The following is a 19,782-nucleotide window of genomic DNA, read 5'->3' as shown; positions in this document are numbered from 1 at the left end:
GATTGGTTCATCATGGGATCCTTCGCGGATTTTGGTAACTCGATCCTATGAGTCTGTAGGGGGGCCGAATGGAAAGGATTTGGGGGTGGAATCAGACGTTTATGGGAGTTGAGGGTCATATAATTGTGAGTATTTAAAGGAGGGGGAGGGGATCGGGAATCCCAAAGTGTCGGGGCTTAGGATGGGTTGACTTGGGCTTGCAGGCGGGCGTTAGGAGCTGGATGTTCTCCGGGTGGTGATGGCTGGGCAGGATCATTGTGGGGTTTGGGAGGCCGTCTTCCCCTGGGGTTTGGGGGGTCCCGGCTCCTACGGGAATGCAGAGGGCAACTTCCCCGCGGGGAAGGGGGTGAGGGCAGGGGCGGGACGGGCCTTGGGCCGAGCGGTGGGGGTGGGGGCCAGCCGCCCGGCACTGCGCTCCGCTCCTGCCCCTCCCCCGCCGCCTCTGAACAAACTTTTCTTTCTCTTCAAGTTGAGGCCGGCGCTGCTGGCGGCGGCGGCTGCGCGGCAAACCGGGCGGCAAGCGCGGCGGAGCACGGAGCCCTGATCCCCGGCTCGGTCCCGTCAGCGGATCAGGCCCGGTCCCCAGCCCCGGGACCCGGGCCCGGTCCCAGCCTCAGCGCCGAGCGTCCCGGGGCGGATGGCGCGGGGCGGTGGGCGCGGGCAGCGCTGAACCCTGCGCTGGCCATGGCCTCGGCGTGCGGGGCGCCGGGCCCAGGGGGCGCCGGGCCTGGGGCCGCTCTGGGCAGTCCGGCCCCCGCCTGGTACCACCGCGACCTGAGCCGCGCCGCCGCCGAGGAGCTGCTGGCCCGGGCAGGCCGCGATGGCAGCTTCCTGGTCCGAGACAGCGAGAGCGTGGCGGGAGCCTTCGCGCTCTGCGTCCTGTGAGTGGCGACGAGGCTCACGGCGGGCGGGGGCACGGCCCGGGCTTCGTTGAGTGCTGTGGGGAGGGCCCGGGACAGTGGGACTCCAGCGCCCGCCACAGTGGGGGCCTTGGCTTTCTGCTGGGCCTGAGGAAGGATGCCTTGAGCACTTCTTTCCTGCTGTGTGTCTGGGGGCACTTGCTGCGGCACTGAGGGCAGAGTATGCGGGGTCCTGCGGCCCAGCGTCGCCGTAATTGGGGAAAGTGTAGGGAGTCTCTGGCAGACCCCCTCAGGCATCCTCCAGGCAGGGGTGAGGATGTGCATCCCACGGTTGTGTGCACTTCTGTTTATGTAGGGATTGGGCGTCTGAGTGGGAGTTGGGGCCAGAGGAACTAATGGGGTGTGTGGGGATGCCCAGCAGCTTCCTTAGGGGGCTTTTCTGTGCCTGAGGCTGGGGCCTGCCTGGGTATGTATGACTGGAGCTGGGGACAGGGTGGTGTTGAGAAGAGGGGAGTGAGGCTGTATGGCTCCATGTCATTATTTCATGAATCAGTGAGTGAGTGTGCCCTGGCTCTGGGATCCTGCTGCCCTAGCCCTGAGCTATGGGTGCTGAGCCTGGGGCTAGACTTGGCAGCTCTCTGAGTGGGCCTGGTTTTGTGCTTGTACCCATCGGCCGTGCATGGCAGTGGTGTGGGGTGAGTTTGCACTTTCAGTTTTGGAGTATTCTTCCTGAGCTGCCTCCCTGAGCCCTAGGATCTGACATTGGGTGGGCTCCTGTAGGCCTCTGGAGTGGAGGTGGTGAGTGGGAAGTGGTGGGTCTGCTTTGTTTAGACCTAGTTATGTTCCTCCTCAGGCCCATGAGCCCTCCCAAGTCCCTATCCCTGTGTCTCTTTCCCCTCTGTTCTCCTCACATCTTTAGGGGTACACTGGCCTAGGCCAGTGGTTCTCAATTGGGGTTGATTTTACCCCTCAGGGGACATTTGGCAATGTCTGGAGACATTTTTGGTTGTCACAACAGGGATCGTACTACTGGCTTCTAGTGGGTAGAAGCCAAGGTTGCTGCTAAACATCCGACAATGCACAGTACTGACCCTCACAACAAATAATTATGTAGTCCAAAATGTCAGTGGTGCTGAGGGTTGAACAACCCTGGCCTAGGCAGTGGACCTGAAGAGGAAGGGGTCCCTTAAGTTTCAGCTTATGTCCCATATCTGAGGCCCAATAGGGGACTGAAGAGGGACAGCCTAGGCAGATGAATAACCTAGAGTCCTGCATGCCAACCCTCTCTGAGGCGTACCCCCTAATTAGGGAGGGGAGGGAGGCAGGTGCTAGATCAGCTGTTGAGTGGGAGGGGGACAGCTGGGCCTGTGTCTGGATGGGAACATTATTGTCCCAGGAGGGAAAAGCCCTGGCTCCATTGCCAGGGGAGGGGATGGGTGGGGTGAGGGGCTGTCTGTGTGTGAGGGCTTCAGCTTTACCAGCTGACTCTGGTTACTCCCTGCATCTCAGGAACCTGGGGATGGGTGATCAGAAACATACTTGCTTACCTGTACATGCCACCCACGCATACAGGGGAAACATTCAGGACACAGCCCTGCCCCAGCAGGCTCAGTCAATCCAACCAGCAGGCCAGGATACAGGTCCTGGCCTCCGTCCTGACTTTAAATGCCAGCTCTGCCTTTTACTTACCTTTTACTCTGTGACCTTAGGCAAAAATCACTTTTCTTCTTTGATCCTCAGTTTCCTCTTCTGAAGAAGAGGGATAATAATAATATCTGCCTTAAAATGTGAGGATTAAATGAGATCATGTCTGTAGGACATTGAGTACCTGACTTGTCACAGAGACAGGACTCAGTTAATGGGATGCTATCACTCTTAGAAACACAGACCCACAGTCCAAAAACCAACACACCCAGTCACACACAGATTGCCACACAGCTTGTGCCCAGTGGTCAGGAGAGCTCCTGAACGGGGCTTACCTGAGAGGAGAGGATGGCCCTGTGGCCAGGGTGTAGAGTCTTCTCAAATAGGCATTTGGTCCTCTCTAGTAATACCCACCTCCTGCCCAACACACACAGCCCAGGTGACCCCCCTTTGCAAGCCTGCCCTGAGGTGCGGCTGCAGAGGGATCCTCCACCCCCACTGAGTGCAGCTTGTACCATCCAGGCCAGTCTCAGCTGTCACCTGCTCAGCTGTTGCTGCCATCTGTCAGCACCCCTCTTGCCCCTCCTTAGCTTGGGGCTCCTAGAGGCCCACCTCTCCCAAAGAGGGCCCCCATGGGTCATCCCAATTTCCTGGTGTCTGGGGAAGGGGGAAGAAAGCCCTAGAATGATATCCTCACACCCCCCAGCAAAACTGCTCCAGACACACCTGACTCCAGCAGAGCCAGACACCAGTGTAAACACAGGTAGCAGGCACACGTGTGATAGCACGTCACCCATGCACGCAGACGGGTTACCCAGGCCTCTGAGGACTCTTACTCTGGCGAGGGGCCCAGACAGGTACCATAGCCCAGAGGGTCTGTTTAGACAGCTGTGGAGGCCACAAAAGAGCTGCCTGGTGCTTCTGGGGCCCTGCAGTGGGTGTGGAGTGTATGTAGGCCTGGGGTCGGGGGGTGGGTCTGGGCATTCCTGCTCTGCTTGGCACTACTGCTACTCTATCCTGCATAGAGTGGACTGGCCCCATCATTAACCCTGTGCAGCCTGGGCAAATAGCTTTAAGGAAACCTAGACGAGGGGCCTGGAGGCTGAGCCCGTTGGTAGGAGGAACGGGGGTGGTCTTGGGACTTAGACCCCAGGCTGGAGGTGACAGATTCTGATCCCCTGCTTTGCTGTCAGGTATCAGAAGCATGTGCACACATATCGAATTCTCCCTGATGGAGAAGATTTCCTGGCCGTGCAGGTAGGAGCTTAGACCCTGACCCTTGACCTTGGTTCCAGCCTAAGGTTTGGGACCAGCTGACTGACGCTTCTCCCACTCTTGCTGGCCTGCAGACCTCGCAGGGTGTGCCTGTGCGACGCTTCCAGACCCTGGGGGAGCTCATCGGCCTGTACGCCCAGCCCAACCAGGGCCTGGTGTGTGCCCTGCTTCTGCCTGTGGAGCGGGAGCGAGAGTCAGACCTGCCTGATGACCGGGATGCCTCAGGTGCTGCCCGGGGTGTGGTGTACGAATGCCTTCCCTGCCCCCATCCCCGGCTGTTAACCTGCGACTTCCCACCCCATCTTCTCAGCCTGACTCCCCTGAAGCCCCCTGCCACTCTCCATGGTGCCTGGGCCCTTTACCCCTTTCCACGCAAGTCTCTGACAGCCATCGTGTCCCCCGTACTTCACTGAGGGCAGGGGGCTCACACCGCTGCCCACTGGCCCCTGTCCACAGATGGGGAGGATGAGAAGCCCCCACTGCCCCCGCGCTCTGGCTCTACCAGCATTTCTGCCCCCCTCGGGCCCAGCAGCCCCCTGCCAGCCCCTGAGACCTCCACGACTCCGGCTGCTGAGAGGTGAGACCCCAACCCCCTCCTGAGCAGGAAGTCCCTTTTCTGAGAACTGTGTCCTCACCGAAGGTGGGAAGACCTTTAAGGCCCCAGCCCTCCCCAGGGACCCCCGCCCCATCTCAGCCCCAGAGGCGGACACCCTGGCCTGTCGTACTCTGACTGCCACCTGTATCGTCTCCTCTAGGAATGGGGTGGGGGTGCTGGGACAGGGTCAGTGGGGCCTCCACTGACTTCTTAACCCCTCCTGAAGTGCTCCCAATGGGCTGAGCACTGTCTCGCACGAGTACCTGAAGGGTAGCTACGGGCTGGATCTGGAGGCTGTGCGGGGTGGAGCCAGCAACCTGCCGCACCTCACCCGCACCCTCGCCACCTCATGCCGGAGGCTGCACAGGTACCTGGGACATCCAGCGCCATGCGCTGCACCCTTACCTCTCACCTGTCCTCTCCCGCTGCCTTGCTACACAAACGCCCTGACCTTTGACCTCTGGCCCTGAACCAGGAACCAGCTATTGCCTCCTGACTTTTCCTCGCCTGAACCCTTGTATCCTCTCGGTGGCGGCTGAAGCTACACACTCAGCCCCTCTTGCCTGTACTTGGGTCGGGGTGGGGAGTTCTGACCTGATGTTTCCCATAGTGAGGTGGACAAGGTCCTGTCGGGCCTGGAGATCCTGTCCAAGGTGTTTGACCAGCAGAGCTCGCCCATGGTGACCCGCCTTTTGCAGCAGCAGGTGGGATTGTGGAGAGACCTCTGGGGAGTGGGTTCATGTTCTGGCGCTGGGTGGGGTGCCTCCTGCTTGGTGGCCTCACGGACGAGCCTCATTCCTTCTCCCCACAGAACCCACCACAGACTGGGGAGCAGGAACTAGAGAGCCTGGTGCTAAAGCTGTCAGTGCTAAAGGACTTCCTGTCAGGCATCCAGAAGAAGGTGCCCCGACCCCTGACCTCTGATCCCTGACCCACTCACCAGTCCCTGGCCACTTGCGTTGCTCTAACTGATCTGAACCCTGAATCTGTAGTTTAGCACTGAGCCCCACATCAGCTGTGTCCCTCCCCGCCCCAGCCCTCGGCAAGGCTCCTGACCTTTCCCTGCCCTTGCCCCCTGCAGGCCCTGAAGGCCCTACAGGACATGAGTTCCACAGCACCCCCGGCCCCGCTGCAGCCATCCACACGTAAGGCCAAGACCATCCCCGTGCAGGCCTTTGAGGTACATGGTGGGGGGCGGGGGGGGAACCTCACGGGGCAAAGAGCGGGTGGAGGTGAAGGGGGCGCTGCCTGCCCCCAGGTCTTTTCAGCAGCTTCTCCACCTCCTGGCCTGTAGGTGAAGCTGGATGTGACCCTGGGTGACCTGACCAAGATTGGGAAGTCACAGAAGTTCACGCTGAGTGTGGACGTGGAGGGTGGGCGGCTGGTGCTGCTGCGGAGACAGCGGGACTCGCAGGAGGACTGGACGACCTTCACGCATGACCGCAGTGAGCCAGGGCCCAGCCTGGGATGGGGGGCGGGGTGGGCCCCTGGGCCTCAGGGCACAGGCTGGTGTGACCCATCCTCCATCCCCTAGTCCGCCAGCTCATTAAGTCCCAGCGGGTCCAGAACAAGTTGGGCGTCGTGTTTGAGAAAGAGAAGGACCGGACACAGCGCAAGGACTTCATCTTTGTCAGCGCCCGGGTGAGCAGCGGGTGGGCCAGGCCACTGGGGGCTGCAGGAGTCCCTGCTGGATGGGAAGAGAGGGAACACATGATGTAGGCACGCCATCCCTCATGGTGGGGGCAGTTCTGACGGAGCAGAGTGTGTATACTGAGAGTGGGCGCCCTGAGGGTGGATTCAAATATTCATTCAGTGAACGTTTACTGAGCACCTGTTGTATGCTTGAGGAGTGGGTGTATGGTGGTGAGCCAGAGAGGCATGTCCCTCTCCTCCTGGACCTGCCACCTAGCAGGGTGTCCCCGTGGAAGGGGTTTTCCTGGCCACCCACCTACCCCTGACTGGCTGCTGTCCCCCCAGAAGCGGGAGGCCTTCTGCCAGCTGCTGCAGCTCATGAAGAATAAGCACTCCAAGCAGGACGAGCCCGACATGATCTCCGTCTTCATAGGCACCTGGAACATGGGTCAGGCCCGTGCAGGGGCTGGGGTGGGAGAGAGGAAGGGCCCCATGCAGGGGCCTGACCGCCCGCATCCCCTCCCCCTCCAGGAAGTGTGCCGCCTCCAAAAAATGTGACATCTTGGTTCACATCGAAGGGTCTGGGGAAGACCCTGGATGAGGTCACAGTGACCATACCCCATGACATCTATGTTTTTGGGACCCAGGAGAACTCGGTGGGCGACCGCGAGTGGCTGGACCTGCTCCGCGGGAGCCTCAAGGAGCTCACAGATCTGGATTACCGCCCGGTGAGGGTCATCCTCTTGTCCAGCCTGCCTCCTCACACACTGTCCCCAACTATCCTGCTTGACCTCACGCACGACCCTGGAGAGCTCTCCCTCTGGTCCCTGGGCATATCCTTTAGGAAGTCTGACTGGAGTCCTTTATGCTATGGGAAGGGCTCTTTCTCTCTGGTCCCTCAGGAGAAAGGGGTGGCAGCCCTTCCTATTTTGTGACTTCCAGCACAGTCTGTAGTATGGGCTGGGCGGGGTGGGGGAGATGTGGACAGTGGCCCAGCTCGGGGCAGGGGTGACCCTGCACCCCCTCCCCAGATTGCCATGCAGTCACTGTGGAACATTAAGGTGGCTGTGCTGGTCAAGCCAGAGCATGAGAACCGCATCAGCCATGTCAGTACATCCAGCGTGAAGACCGGCATCGCCAATACCCTGGGTGAGTAGGGAGGGTGGGGTCCCTCTGTCCACGCTTCTTGCTTCCTCTCCAGCCCAGGGCCCAGGGTCTCCCCCTTTTGGGTAATCTCAGCTTTCCCATCTATAGAACTCTTTGAACTTTGCAAAGCATGTTCGTATTCTAAATCTCTTCCAGCCTCACCAGGAAGGCAGGGTCAGGATAATTACCTCCATTTCTTAGATGATAAAACTCAGGCCCAGAGTGGTCAAGTGAGCTGTCCAAGATCACACAGCTAGTACGTGGTAGAGCCCGGCACCTGGCATAGTGCCCAGGTCTCCCTGTTTGCAGTCCAGTGGTCCCTCAGGATAGATTCTGCTCAGAATCTGCAGGTTCTTGCAGCTTCACCATTGGGGTCCCCTGTGATCTCCAGGGGCTCTCTGTTCACACATGCCGACAGACCCAGGCCATCCAGATGGGGCTGCATGTGCCCCGTGTGGACCCCCGGGAAGGCGTGTGTGTGTGCAGGGGCCTGCCTGCCTCATGGTATGTGGGGAAGTCGGGAGGATCTTCCCACTGCTGCTGAAACAGGCAGAGGGGAGAGTCGGGAGCCCACCGGGGGTGACTCAGGCCTTCTGTTGCCCTGACAGGAAACAAGGGGGCCGTGGGTGTCTCCTTCATGTTCAATGGCACCTCGTTTGGCTTTGTGAATTGCCACCTCACCTCGGGAAATGAGAAGACTGCCCGGTGAGGGGGCACCTTCCCAACTGTCTCTTTAGCCTCATCCTCTATTCGCCAAAGACCTATTCCCTCTCCCATATCCTAGTCTATAGTACATTCTACATCCCTGTCCCCCAAGGCCCCCTTCTTCCTTACCTCAACTCAGGACCCCTCTGTCTCTCCCTGACTTTGACCTTGTCCCCAGTTCCTTCCTCTGTCCCCAGGGACCCTGATCCCTGGCCCATCCCTGACCCCAGCCAGAGATGTCTTACCTTCACGCCTATCCCTGACACCTGACCCTGGAGGCCTCCCCCCCACCCCCACTGTAGACGGAACCAGAACTACCTGGACATCCTGCGGCTGCTCTCACTGGGTGACCGGCAGCTCAGTGCCTTTGACATCTCTCTGCGTTTCACTCACCTCTTCTGGTTCGGGGACCTCAACTACCGCCTTGACATGGATATACAGGTGTGAGCAGGGCCTGGCAGGTGGCTGGTAGGGAGGCTGGGCTGGGAGCCAGGTGGGCTCTCGCCTCTGGCTTTGGCTCGAGGGGGAAAGTCTCCAGCCTTTGTATCCCCACCCCAGGAGATCCTGAACTACATCAGCAGGAAGGAGTTTGAGCCCCTGCTCAGGGTGGACCAGCTCAACCTGGAGCGGGAAAAGCACAAGGTTTTCCTTCGATTCAGTGAGTATGGGCCCGGCGGGGGTCCCTGAGGGCCAGGATCCTTGTGGTATCCCTGGGTCTTCCGGGCCCTGACTCCTCCATCCCCCGCCTTCCCTAGGTGAGGAGGAGATCTCCTTCCCACCCACCTACCGCTATGAGCGGGGTTCCCGGGACACATACGCCTGGCACAAGCAGAAGCCAACTGGGGTGAGTGAAGAGAAGGAGCTGGGCCTGGGGAGACGTCCCAGGGCTGCAGTGAATCAAGAGTTGTGTGGGGTCAAGGGTCCAGGCCTCTGCACTTACCGCTCCAGCTTCTATGGCCCCTTGGGGCCTCGGGTGATCCTGCATGTTGTGAGGATCCACGGAAGGAGGTGGGCGCTAGGGCCACTGTGGTGGGGCCCCAGCTGACCTCTGACCATGCTGCCATCCCCTGCCCCAGGTCCGGACCAACGTGCCTTCATGGTGTGACCGGATTCTCTGGAAGTCCTATCCCGAGACCCACATCATCTGCAATTCCTATGGTCAGACAGGGTGATGGGTGATCCTGGGTGGTCACTGACCCAACTCTGCCACAGCTTTGGGAAGTGCGAACAGAGAATAAGGAGCTTTCCCCTGAGCCCTCATTCCTACTCCCCTCCCCAGGTTGCACAGATGACATCGTCACCAGCGACCACTCCCCCGTGTTTGGGACATTTGAGGTTGGAGTTACCTCTCAGTTCATCTCCAAGAAAGGTGGCTATTCTGGATGTGCTTGTGGGTGTGGCATCCATCTGGGTGGCTGCAGGTGCTGGCCTGGGGATATGCATAGGTTTGAATACATCTAAATGTATGTGTGTGTGTGTTTACATGTACTTGTAGGAATGTTTCTGAATATGTGATGTGTGAGGGTGTCTGTGTTGCCTGGGTCATCACAGGAGGTACATGCCCAAGAGCGTGTGAACGTAAACATGTACGTGTGTCTGTCTGCCTGGGGCCACTTGAGTACCCCAGTGCGCCTGGTGGTGTGGTGGGTTGTTGGTGGGCATATCCTGCAGGCATTCTGGTCCCTGGCCCCCTCTCAGATGGTCTCTCATCTTGGGTTATCTGTTTGTCCCAGTCCCAGGTCTGGGCTTTGGGCGTCTCACTACTGGTCGCTTGGGATGGAGGCAGCCCCTCCTGGCCTTCCCTCCTGCTCTGCCAGGGCTGCTGATTCCCTGTCCCAGCACTCAGTCTCTCTGTCCCGTTCCTTCTGCCACCCTCCCAGCCCTCCTGTCTGTATTCCTCCCTTTGCCCCTCAGGGCTCTCAAAGACCTCAGACCAGGCCTACATCGAGTTTGAGAGCATCGAGGCCATTGTGAAGACGGCCAGCCGCACCAAGTTCTTCATTGAGTTCTACTCCACCTGCCTGGAGGGTCAGAGGCGGGGCCCAGGGCTGGGTGTGGGCCACAGGGGATGGGAGGCCCGAGGTGCCCAGAGTGGTCAGCCCCCTAGTTAGACAGAAGGGAAGCTGAGAGGTGGCGCTCAGTTGGGTGTCCCCCACCCCCACCCAGAGTACAAGAAGAGCTTCGAAAATGATGCCCAGAGCAGTGACAACATCAACTTCCTCAAGGTGCAGTGGTCCTCACGCCAGCTGCCCACGGTGAGGCTTGTGGGTGAGGACACAGAGAGGGAGGTGCAGCAGAGCGCCACCTGGAGGCTGCCTGGAAGGGCGGGCAGAGCCGGCAGCACAGGCTTGTGTGGCGGGGGGGCTTGTGTGTGGGGTGGGCGTGAGTGAGGATGAGGGCACGTGCTTTGTTTGGGGGAGTGGGGGCAGCCAAGTTGCAGCTGGTTCATTCATTCGTTCAATGAATAGTTCTTGAGCCTTTGCTAAACATCAGGTCCTGTGTTGGCCATTGCTGATGCAGAAAATTAATTAATTACAGGGCTGTTAAGTGCTCTGAGAGGCCCATGCAGGACTGTGTCTTCTACCTTATGGATTAGGATCCTTCCTAAAAGTGGACGGGAGTGAGCAGGGACGAGCTTGAGGGTGGGGTGAGTGGTGGTGTGGCAGGAGGGGGTGGGTGGGCCTCTGTTCCTCACTGGGCCTCTCTGCTCCCCAGCTCAAGCCCATTCTGGCTGACATCGAGTACCTGCAGGACCAGCACCTCCTGCTCACAGTCAAGTCCATGGACGGCTACGAATCCTATGGTGAGGGTTGAGGGGGGCCAAGGGGCACAGAAAGCCGGGCAGGGCCCTAGAAAGGCTTGGCAGTCTGCTGGTCTGCTCTATCTGCCCTTCAGGGGAGTGCGTGGTGGCACTCAAGTCCATGATTGGCAGCACGGCCCAGCAGTTCCTGACCTTCCTGTCCCACCGCGGCGAGGAGACAGGCAACATCCGTGGCTCCATGAAGGTGCGGGTGCCCACAGAGCGCCTGGGCACCCGTGAGCGACTCTATGGTGGGGGCCCCATTGGGAGGGGTGTGGGGCATAAGACGGGGTGCTGGGGGCGGGTCTAGGAGGGGAGGACCAGGGCTGCAGGGAGGGCATGTTGGAATCCCTGGAACATTTGGCAGTTCTGCAGCCAGGTCTGGGGGTGGGCCTGCCCTAAGGAGTAGCTGGGAAGGGGCTAGCAGCCCACTGGGGTGTCTGTGGGATGCAGGACCCCAAGTCTCCTCTGATTCTCCTTTCCCTTCCTCCCCCAGAGTGGATCAGCATTGATAAGGATGAGGCAGGAGCAAAGAGCAAAGCCCCCTCTGTGTCCCGAGGCAGCCAGGAGCCCAGGTGAGCTGGGGCTGTGTGGTGTGCTACATGAGGGGTGCCCGGGGGCTCCTGCTCAGCCCCTACTTCACCCCTCCTCCCCTGTGCACCCCTGGCAGGTCAGGGAGCCGCAAGCCAGCCTCCGCAGAGGCCTCCTGTCCGCTCTCCAAGTTATTTGAAGAAACAGAGAAACCACCACCAACTGGGAGGCCCCCAGCCCCACCTCGAGCTGCTCCCCGGGAGGAGCCCTTGACCCCCAGGTGAGAGAAGGAAACTGTCACCCCCTGACTTTATCCATCGCTGTGCGTGGCTCTCAGTGCCAGCTTGGGGATCATCTGCTGGTTGGCTGCTCTGCTGCCGCATGGCCGGAGGTGCCAGGGCCCTACACTCGTGGCCACTGGCCAGCCAGGCTTCCTGAAGGTGTGGCTCTCTGGTCAAAGGGAGCACAGTCAGCCTTTCCTCTCAATTCTGCCTTAAAAAATAGAATTAGAAATTGTTTCTGCAACAGCTCCCTCCGTGTAAACACTTAACTTGCGCCTTCTGTTTGGGGATAGGCCTTCGTCTCAGCACGGATTTCCCTAGGGGCGTTCTATGGACCACTGTCCTACAAGATGCCCCCGCTGGTAACTGGTTTGTTGTCAAATGAGTTTGGGGAATGGTTGTTGCTAGATTCTTTTCTTAGGTATTCCTAGTACACAATAGTTTCAGCAAAAGCTCTGAGCATGTGGACAGGAAGGAAATCCTTTTTCAACTCTGTTGAATATAGTTTCCCAAACTTAATGGGCCAGGAAACTTTTCCATGCAATAACTATTAATATCCAGAGGAACTACAGTTGACCCTTGAACATGGCAGGGGTTAGGGGTGTATAACTTATAGTCATCCCTCTGTATCCCCAATTCTTCCGTATCCGCGGTTCCACATCCACGGGTTCAACCACTGTGGATTGTAGATCATGTAGTGCTGCAGTACTGAAAAAAATCTGCATATAAGTGGACCGTGCAGTTCAAGCCCGTGTTGTTCAATGGTCAAGTGTAGTATTCTGTGGATCATCCTTTGGGAAAGGGAGGCTTGCTTTTTAATTATATCCAATTGTTACTTGAACGTAAATAAAAACTGCTGGTGTGTTTTCAATCATCTTCAGCTGTTATCAGTCACCTTGGTTTTATCTCCAGGCTTGAGTAAAACTAACCTGAATCCCTGAGTAAGATTCCCCAGTAGATTAGCCTCAGATGCCTCCAGAGGCTTTCTGAATCTGGCTGGTCATTCTCATTGAAGGCTTTTATTGTCCTGCCTTCTGGCCTCTGTTTTCACCCATTTACGCTCAGCTTTCACCGTTACAAAATCAAAAAAGATTGCAGAATCTTAGCGAGTAAGGCAAGGAAGTTTAGGGGTTATCCATTCAACTCCCCTGTCTCCCCAGTTTTAGAGATGAGGACCCCAAGGGACAGAGAGGGAAAGTGATGTGCTCAAGATCACATGCAAGTCTAGGACCAGGGGCTTACGTCTCCTGACTCGCAGTCCAATTCTCCTTCCACTGCACCCACCGCCTTCCCTTTGGGTTGCTGGGCCCTGATTTAGTTATTCTGCTCCCAAACCCAGGTTGAAGCCAGAGGGCGCTCCAGAGCTGGAAGGTGTGGTGGCACCCTCACCCAAGAACAGCTTCAATAACCCTGCCTACTACGTCCTTGAAGGGGTCCCACACCAGCTGCTGCCCCCGGAGACACCCTCGCCTGCCAGGGCCCCTGTCCCACCTGCCACCAAGAACAAAGTGGCCATCACAGTGCCTGCTCAGCAGCTTGGGCGCCACCGGCCTCCCCGTGTGGGAGAGGGAAGCTCATCAGATGAAGAGTCTGGGGGCACACTGCCCCCTCCAGACTTTCCACCCCCACCTCTGCCGGATTCGGCCATCTTCCTGCCCCCCAGCCTGGATCCTTTGCCAGGGCCAGTGATCCGGGGCCGCAGTACGGGTGAGGCCCGTGGCCCACCACCTCCCAAGGCCCATCCGAGACCCCCACTGCCCCCAGGCCCCTCACCCACCAGCACTTTCCTGGGGGAGGTAGCCAGTGGGGATGATCGCTCCTGCTCAGTGCTACAGATGGCCAAGACACTGAGTGAGGTGGACTACGCTCCTGCTGGACCTGGCCGCTCCGTGCTCCTGCCAGGCCCCCTGGAGCTGCAGCCGCCCCGGGGACTGCCCTCGGACTATGGCCGGCCTCTCAGCTTCCCTCCACCTCGCATCCGAGAGAGCATCCAGGAGGACCTGGCGGAAGAGGTATGTGGACCAGGGGTGGCTGTCGGTGTGTGCTTGCCCATGGGTCGTGGTATACTTTTACTTCATTCAGCACTCAGTGGTGTTGCCTCTGCCCTGAGCTGGGCACTGGGGAGGAGTTGGAGGTCACATGAATCAGCCCCGCTCCTGGCCTCTCTCCCCACCCCAGAGCACGCGGTAGAATGTGGCTGTGTGCAGGTCCTTCAGTGTGTGAGGCCCCCTCACTGCTCTCTCTGACGTGCCCTATTTCCCTCAGGCTCCGTGCCCGCAGGTCGGGCGGTCTGGTGGGCTGGGCGAGGCAGGCATGGGAGCCTGGCTGCGGGCCATCGGCTTGGAGCGCTATGAGGAGGGCCTGGTGCACAATGGCTGGGACGACCTGGAGTTTCTCAGGTGGGGGTGGGGCTGGAGGTGGACGGGGTGGGGGTGGGGCTGGCCTTGGGGGAGGAGCTACGGGCTCTCTGGACCACCTCGCCCTTCTCCCAGCGTCTTTTTGCCCTACAGCGACATCACGGAAGAAGATCTGGAGGAAGCTGGGGTGCAGGACCCGGCTCACAAGCGCCTCCTTCTGGACACCCTGCAGCTCAGCAAGTGATCGCGGTGGCACTGCGAAGCTAAGAACTGAGCGCCTCAACCTGCCCTTGAAGGCCCAGCCAGAGCTCCGGAGTTGAAAAGTTACGAGCGGGCGGGGCAGTACTTCTCTGCCTATTTATTGGGGATCTGCGTTCCCTACTGCCCAATCATTTGTAATGCCCTAGTTAGGACATCCTGCCCCTCACCTTTTAGAGTCAGGGCTTGGGAGGTCAGTTGCCATGGTTACCGAGGATCTTGGTTATTCTGGTGCTGTCCTCCCTTTCTGGACCCCTCCTCCAGCCCCAGGGAGGCCATGGGGTCCATATGGGTACGTCGTGGGCCCCCACTTTCACCGTTGTTCCTGCTGCCCTCCACCTGGCCTGAACCACAGGTGGAGGGGCTCGGCTAGGACCTCTCCCAACCCCCATTCTGGGGGGTGTCCGTCCGGAAATGAAGGAATAGCCCGAGAACTGGGCTGGGGTTTATTTAAGCTTTTCTGTATGGGCGTAGGGAGGGCGGGCACTTTAATGTTATGGGGGCCGGTTTAGGTGTGTGGGGGGGAATAATTTCGGCCATAAAGCGCCAGTTTGCTTAGTTTTGTCTCCTGGTCTGTACCGCCCTGCCCCGGGGCTGTGTGGCAGCTCGGGGTTCCTCGCTGGTCACAAGGGGAACCGGTCTCTTGCAGGTAGCCTGTCCCCATCGTGGGTACTCAGAAGGGTTGCTGGTGTGCTGTCTTCAATAAATTAAGTTTTATTTGGATTGAGCAAAACTCACCTCAATAAATTACAAGTTTTTCAAAGGAAAAGAGCAACAACAGCAACAACGACAAAAAAACAGGAACGAGGAAGCCCCTCTGTCCCGTTGCCCTGGCAGCTCCTCCACTCATCTAACAGGCCTGCCCTCTGTGCCAGACCGGCTGGGGATGGGAGGGGACACATGAGGGAGAAATTTGTGGCGGGACCCTTCAGGCCACTCGTTATCCCAATGACGACCAGCCTTTGCACGGGTGGGGTCAGTGTGGGTGGGCCCAAGGGCTGGAGCAGCAGACTGCTCTCCAAGCTGAGTGACCCAGCCAGCTGCAGGGGCAGGGGAGGAAGCCGGGCTGTCCCCGTTTGAGGAGTCACCTTTGGGCACTGTGTTAGGGGCAGGCGTTGTTTGATTCCGGTTCTGAAGAAAACCAGACTAGAAGGGGTTCTGGGCTCTCCCAGAGGGCATCCCAGTGAAAAGTACCCCCCTCCACTGGGTAGCGGTGGGTGAGAACGAGAGTGGCCCTGACTTGGTCTCCAAAGCTGGGGAGGGCACACATAGGGGTCAGACACGGTGGGGGGTGGTGGGACAGATGGGGACATCAGGCAGGAGGCCAGGATGAGGAGGGACTCTGTCAGATCCTGGAGGGGCAGGGGCGTCTCAGGCGGCAGGCCCGGAGCCTCTAGAGGCCGGCAGCTAGAAGAGATTGGTCTTCAGGGAGGGGCCGGGCTTCCGGTGGAAGGAAGACAGAACCCCCGAGAAGGGCCCAGGCCCGGGTTCCGCCGGCTGCCAAGCTTTAAGCAGCTCCGCCGCGCCCGCGCCCGGTCCGCCGCCCCCACCGCCCGCCACGCCGGCCCACAACGGCCCCTTGAGCGGCTGTGGCCCCGGCCCGGCTCCAGGCCCGGAGCCCAGGGCGGCGGGCAGCGGGCTGGGGCTCAGGCGCGGGCTGGCCAGGCCGGGCGCAGGCGGCGGCGGCGGCAGCGACGCGGTGCTGTCGGGCGTGGGGCTGCACGTGGACTCCTTGGAGTCGTCGTCCTCAGACGAGCAGCGCGCCTCACCCTTTTTGGCGCCCGCCGCGCCCGCCGCACCCTTGGCGCTGGCCGCACGCTCCTGTTTGCGGAACTTGGCCCGGCGGTTCTGGAACCAGACCTGCGGGCACAGGGGCCGGTCAGCCCGGGGCCGGCAGGCGCGGGTGAGACCTCCTTCCGGAGGGGGCCGGTCAGGATTATTACCAGGCTTTGGAGTCTTGACCCCCTCCACCACCTGCTCGTTGCCCTCCTCGTCTCTCATCTCCCTCCCCTCTTCCACTAGCCCCTTCCTCCAGGTCCTTAGGGTCTTCCCCTTGGGATCTGCTCACCCGCGGATCCCGCAGCCTCCTAGTGTTCTCTGTCTCCTGGAGGGAACTCCGCCTTCATTCTCCTCATCACCCAAAGCCCTCGCCCCAGTTCCTTCCTACAAGAAGCTCCGGGAGTCCCCCCGGAGCGTCCCACGGCAGTGGAGAGAGGGTTAGGGCACTCGGGAAGCCTTTTGTGCAGGGTCTCCAGTAAAGGCGTGCCAGCTGAACATCTGTACTCAGATTTGTAAGATCGACGAAAGTCCGTCCCGACCCAGCTCCTGCGCCTACCCTGAACCCGGGCTTTCCAGGCTCAGAGGTTTCACAGTTGCAGAGCCAGAGGGGACCTGGAGGCGCTGACTGGCTTTCCCCCACTGCTCGGCCTCGTTTGGCCCCGAGGCCACCTGGAGCTGACCCTCTATCCACTCGGTCTCCGTCCTGGCTTCCCAAGCATCACTCTGCGTGCCCAGCCCTACCCGGGAGACTGAGGAGAAATCGTGGGGCTGAACAGCTCAGTTCTTCCAAAGGCCTCAGGCCCCGCCTGGCCCCGCCGCCTCCCGGGGCTGCCGGTCCTCTCCTGCCCAGTCACCTCCAGACTGCACCCTGGCCCCTGGTCCTAGTTCACCGCCCCCGGGCTGTACCCGCCCGCTGCCCGAGTGAGGCCCCTCTGTTCCTCGGACCCCCAGGTGTCAGGCACTAACCTCCCGGCCCCGCTCCGCGCGCACACACTTCCGCGCAAACACGCACCTGCACGCGAGCCTCGGTAAGGTCGATCTTGAGCGCCAGCTCCTCGCGCGTGTAAATGTCGGGGTAGTGAGTCTCGGCGAAGACGCGTTCCAGCTCCTTCAGCTGCGCGCTGGTAAACGTGGTGCGGATGCGCCGCTGCTTGCGCTTCTCATGCAGGCCCGACGGCTCCGGGAAGAATTTGTAGGGCACTACGGGTGTGTGCAGGAGGGGGGAAATCAACGAGGGTGGGGATGTGAGGGGCCGAGCCCGGCCCGCTGTGTTCTGCCCCTGAGGGATCGCTCACCGTCCCCCGCCCCTGACCTGGCCCCTCGGCTTGGTCCTCTCAGTACGGATCGGCTTCCCTATCGCTGGATGGAGCCGGCAGGGGTGAAAGCGGACGGAGCGCGGGGAAGCCTGGGGCCCAAGAGCCGCAGAGAGAGAACCAAAATCTGATCCTCGGATCCAGACTGCTGACCTGTCGTTGGCCCTCCGCAGTGTTCCCTCTATCTCCCGCCAGTCTACCGGACACGACCCTCAGTGTGTTTCTCCCTCAGTCGGCCTGACTTCAGGTCCTGCTGTATCCACCCTAGCCTTAGCTGTCTGTCAAGTCTCATCAACATCCTGTGTCTCCCCAGTAACCAGTCATGGACCGCGGGGCTACTTTCAGCCCTGCCACGGACTCTCTGACATGTAAAAATTTGGCCGCCTCTACCCTGCATCCCTCTCCTTCCTAGGCCTCATTTCCTCAGCCCGATCTCACATCGCATTCTCTTCCAGGTGTCCCCCTCTCTTTTTCATCTCTCTCCAACCACATCTATCTGCAACTTTCCCCTCCTGGACCATTCTTCTCTTTGTGCCCATTGAGAAGGGTTCTTATTTCTCCCCTCCCAGGTTCCTCCATCTTCTCTTTGCCCTTCTTCTTCCTCCCAGACACCTCTCTCTGTCTCCCAACTCCTCCAAAAACCAGCCCCAACCCTTCCCTTCACTCCTCCCATCCCTGTCTCCCATCTACCCCTTCCCAGTACCCACTGTCCCACAGACAGTGTTTCTGACACTATCTCCCCATCCTTGTCTCCAGCCCCCGTTTAGTTCTCCCTGTTCTCCAGGGATCCCCAATATCCTTATGTTTGTCATATCTCCCTAGTTCTCTATCTCCCCTAATCTTTGTCTCCAACACCCCATTCCTATCCCCATCTTTCTCATCTCTGTTTTCAATCTTCCTTGGTCCCCATCTCCCATAATTCCTGTCCCCATCCCCTGGTTTTTATCTCCATCTCCCCAACCCTGGTTCCCCATTTCTCCCAAGTACCCCAATCTTCCCATCTCTGCTCACATCTCTCTGTATCTGTCCCCATCTTCTCCATCTCAGACCTCCATCTTTCTAGGGCCCATCTCCCCATTTCCTGTTTCCAGCTCCCCAGTCCCCATCTGCATATGACCCAGAGTACCCAATCTCCCCATCCCCGTTCCAGTTTCTGACTCCATCTCCCTGGTTCTCACTTCTCCAAATCCAGGTCTCTCTCACCATCCCTCCCCACCACACAGGTCCCAGTCTTCTACTGGGTCCCGGTGGTCTTCCCAGGAAGGAAGAAGATAAGGAGAATGGGTGGGGCAGCTTGAACTCTAACTGGTGTAATGGGAGTGGCTAAGAGGCTCCAAGAGGTTGAAGGTTCAGATGGGGTCTTGGATCAAGGGGCTTGGGTATTGCATGGGGCTGCTTCTGGGTTCTGCAGTACTCTAGCTGGGAGAATCTCCAGGAGGCATGGGGAAATGAAAGTTGCTTAATGACCTGAGCATCCTTTTCTTCTGGCCACAGAATGGGTTTCAGTAGTGCAAGAGGGTTTGGGCACAGGTAGGATGGGTTCAAAACCAGGCAGTAGGGGCTTGATGGTGCTGGGGCTCTGGGAAGGCTCCCAGCTGGGCAGCTCGTCTGCCGCAGGGGTCCATGTGCTGGGGGTCGGGCATGAAGCGGGGTGGGAATGATAAGGATGGGAGGTCTTATTGGCCTAAGTCGAGAGCATTTTCCAAGGATACAGGGCATGGAGAGGTTTAGTGGTCAGTCTTTGCAGATGGGCAGGGGAGGGCCCGGTGAGGAGCCTGGGGCTGCACTGAGGATCTATTTCCTTGACCTAAAGAGCACGGGATAGGGATACGGCAGCGAGAAGAGGAACGGGATGGAGGAGAGGGTGGGGCTGAAATCTGCCTAAGGAACCCCGTCTTACACGAGGGACTGTGGATCCCGCGGAGAGTTGGAGGGTCTGGCTAGGGCAGAGATTGTGGCGGCTGTGGGGGACAGTCGCAACAACTAGCCGAGTAGGGCAGGGGCTAGGGGTGCCGTAGGATTTGGAAGGAGGGTTGTACCGGGGCTGGGCTCACCTGCCGAGTAGGGCGCAGGCTGATGGTCGCGTAGAGCGCCAAGCGCGCAGTTGGAGGAGCCGAGCGCGGGGCAGGGAGGCCCGGCCGCGGGGAAGGCAGGCCGCAGGGGACTGTACTGGAAGCCGCCGGGCTGGCTGCAGGCGCCGAAGTCGCCGTAGGCGGACGCCTCCATGGCCGCCACGCACGAGTCGTACGAATTGAGGTAGGAGTAGTCCATCGGCCCGGGGGGCGGGGGCGGGGGCCGGGTCGGGCCGGGTCGGAGTTGGTGTCCCGGGCCGGGTGGGGGACAAGATGGGGGTTGGAGCGCCAGGGGCCGAGGACCCGAGGCCGGCTCTCAGCGCTCGCGAGTCCGCCCGCCCCGTCGCGGCCGCGCTCCGCCCTGGTGCAACGCAAGTGCAGCCCAACCCGGCCCGCGCGCCTTTTAAAGCGTAGGACCCCGCGGAGGGGGCGGGGCGGGGCGAGCTCGTCGGGGCGGGGCCTGGACGGCCAAGGCCCCGCCCCCAGCCGCCCCCGACCCCCACCCCAAAGGGTCTCCGCCGCCCTCTTAGAGCT

The 19,782-nt window shown here is 59.9% G+C and overlaps 2 protein-coding genes across 3 annotated transcripts; one reads left to right on the top strand and one right to left on the bottom strand.

The window, feature by feature from the left end:
- Nucleotides 1–669: 669 nt before the first annotated feature.
- INPPL1 (inositol polyphosphate phosphatase like 1) lies at nucleotides 670–14,817 on the top strand. Of its 2 annotated transcripts, XM_007131172.3 has the most exons (28): nucleotides 670–881; nucleotides 3,698–3,761; nucleotides 3,854–4,004; nucleotides 4,236–4,356; nucleotides 4,601–4,741; nucleotides 4,985–5,078; nucleotides 5,186–5,275; nucleotides 5,456–5,554; nucleotides 5,669–5,819; nucleotides 5,909–6,015; nucleotides 6,352–6,454; nucleotides 6,538–6,734; nucleotides 7,038–7,155; nucleotides 7,761–7,857; nucleotides 8,160–8,298; nucleotides 8,416–8,515; nucleotides 8,613–8,701; nucleotides 8,934–9,015; nucleotides 9,137–9,226; nucleotides 9,772–9,885; nucleotides 10,024–10,112; nucleotides 10,573–10,660; nucleotides 10,753–10,908; nucleotides 11,154–11,232; nucleotides 11,328–11,468; nucleotides 12,809–13,481; nucleotides 13,735–13,868; nucleotides 13,980–14,817. In XM_007131172.3, the coding sequence occupies exons 1-28, from the start codon at nucleotides 685–687 to the stop codon at nucleotides 14,068–14,070; spliced, it is 3,795 nt and encodes a 1,264-aa protein (XP_007131234.2). In that variant the 5' UTR covers nucleotides 670–684; the 3' UTR covers nucleotides 14,071–14,817. The 2 variants fall into 2 exon arrangements, with proteins under 2 accessions (XP_007131234.2, XP_054947567.1); XM_055091592.1 differs by lacking the exon at nucleotides 4,601–4,741.
- A 160-nt stretch (nucleotides 14,818–14,977) lies between these two features.
- On the bottom strand, nucleotides 14,978–19,516 carry PHOX2A (paired like homeobox 2A). The gene is made up of 3 exons (XM_024118548.3): nucleotides 19,231–19,516; nucleotides 16,876–17,063; nucleotides 14,978–15,944 (listed from the first exon to the last, which is right to left on the bottom strand). Exons 1-3 carry the CDS (start codon nucleotides 19,445–19,447, stop codon nucleotides 15,492–15,494), a joined length of 858 nt encoding a protein of 285 aa, XP_023974316.1. The 5' UTR covers nucleotides 19,448–19,516; the 3' UTR covers nucleotides 14,978–15,491.
- Between the last annotated feature and the right edge of the window lie 266 nt (nucleotides 19,517–19,782).

This window comes from Physeter macrocephalus, chromosome 16, assembly GCF_002837175.3.
Source record: "Physeter macrocephalus isolate SW-GA chromosome 16, ASM283717v5, whole genome shotgun sequence".
NCBI lineage: Eukaryota > Metazoa > Chordata > Mammalia > Artiodactyla > Physeteridae > Physeter > Physeter macrocephalus.
Note: the sequence above shows the minus strand (reverse complement) of the source record. Positions and strands in the feature narration are given on the sequence as shown.

Coding starts and splice junctions, on each gene's coding strand:
- INPPL1 (XM_007131172.3), top strand. CDS start 685: ATGGCCTCGGCGTGCGGGGCGCCGGGCCCAGGGGGCGCCGGGCCTGGG. Junction 882..3,697: donor GCCTTCGCGCTCTGCGTCCT/GTGAGTGGCGAC, acceptor CTTTGCTGTCAG/GTATCAGAAGCATGTGCACA. Junction 5,276..5,455: donor TGTCAGGCATCCAGAAGAAG/GTGCCCCGACCC, acceptor TGCCCCCTGCAG/GCCCTGAAGGCCCTACAGGA.
- PHOX2A (XM_024118548.3), bottom strand. CDS start 19,447: ATGGACTACTCCTACCTCAATTCGTACGACTCGTGCGTGGCGGCCATG. Junction 17,064..19,230: donor GCCTGCGCCCTACTCGGCAG/GTGAGCCCAGCC, acceptor ACACACCCGTAG/TGCCCTACAAATTCTTCCCG. Junction 15,945..16,875: donor TTACCGAGGCTCGCGTGCAG/GTGCGTGTTTGC, acceptor CTGTGCCCGCAG/GTCTGGTTCCAGAACCGCCG.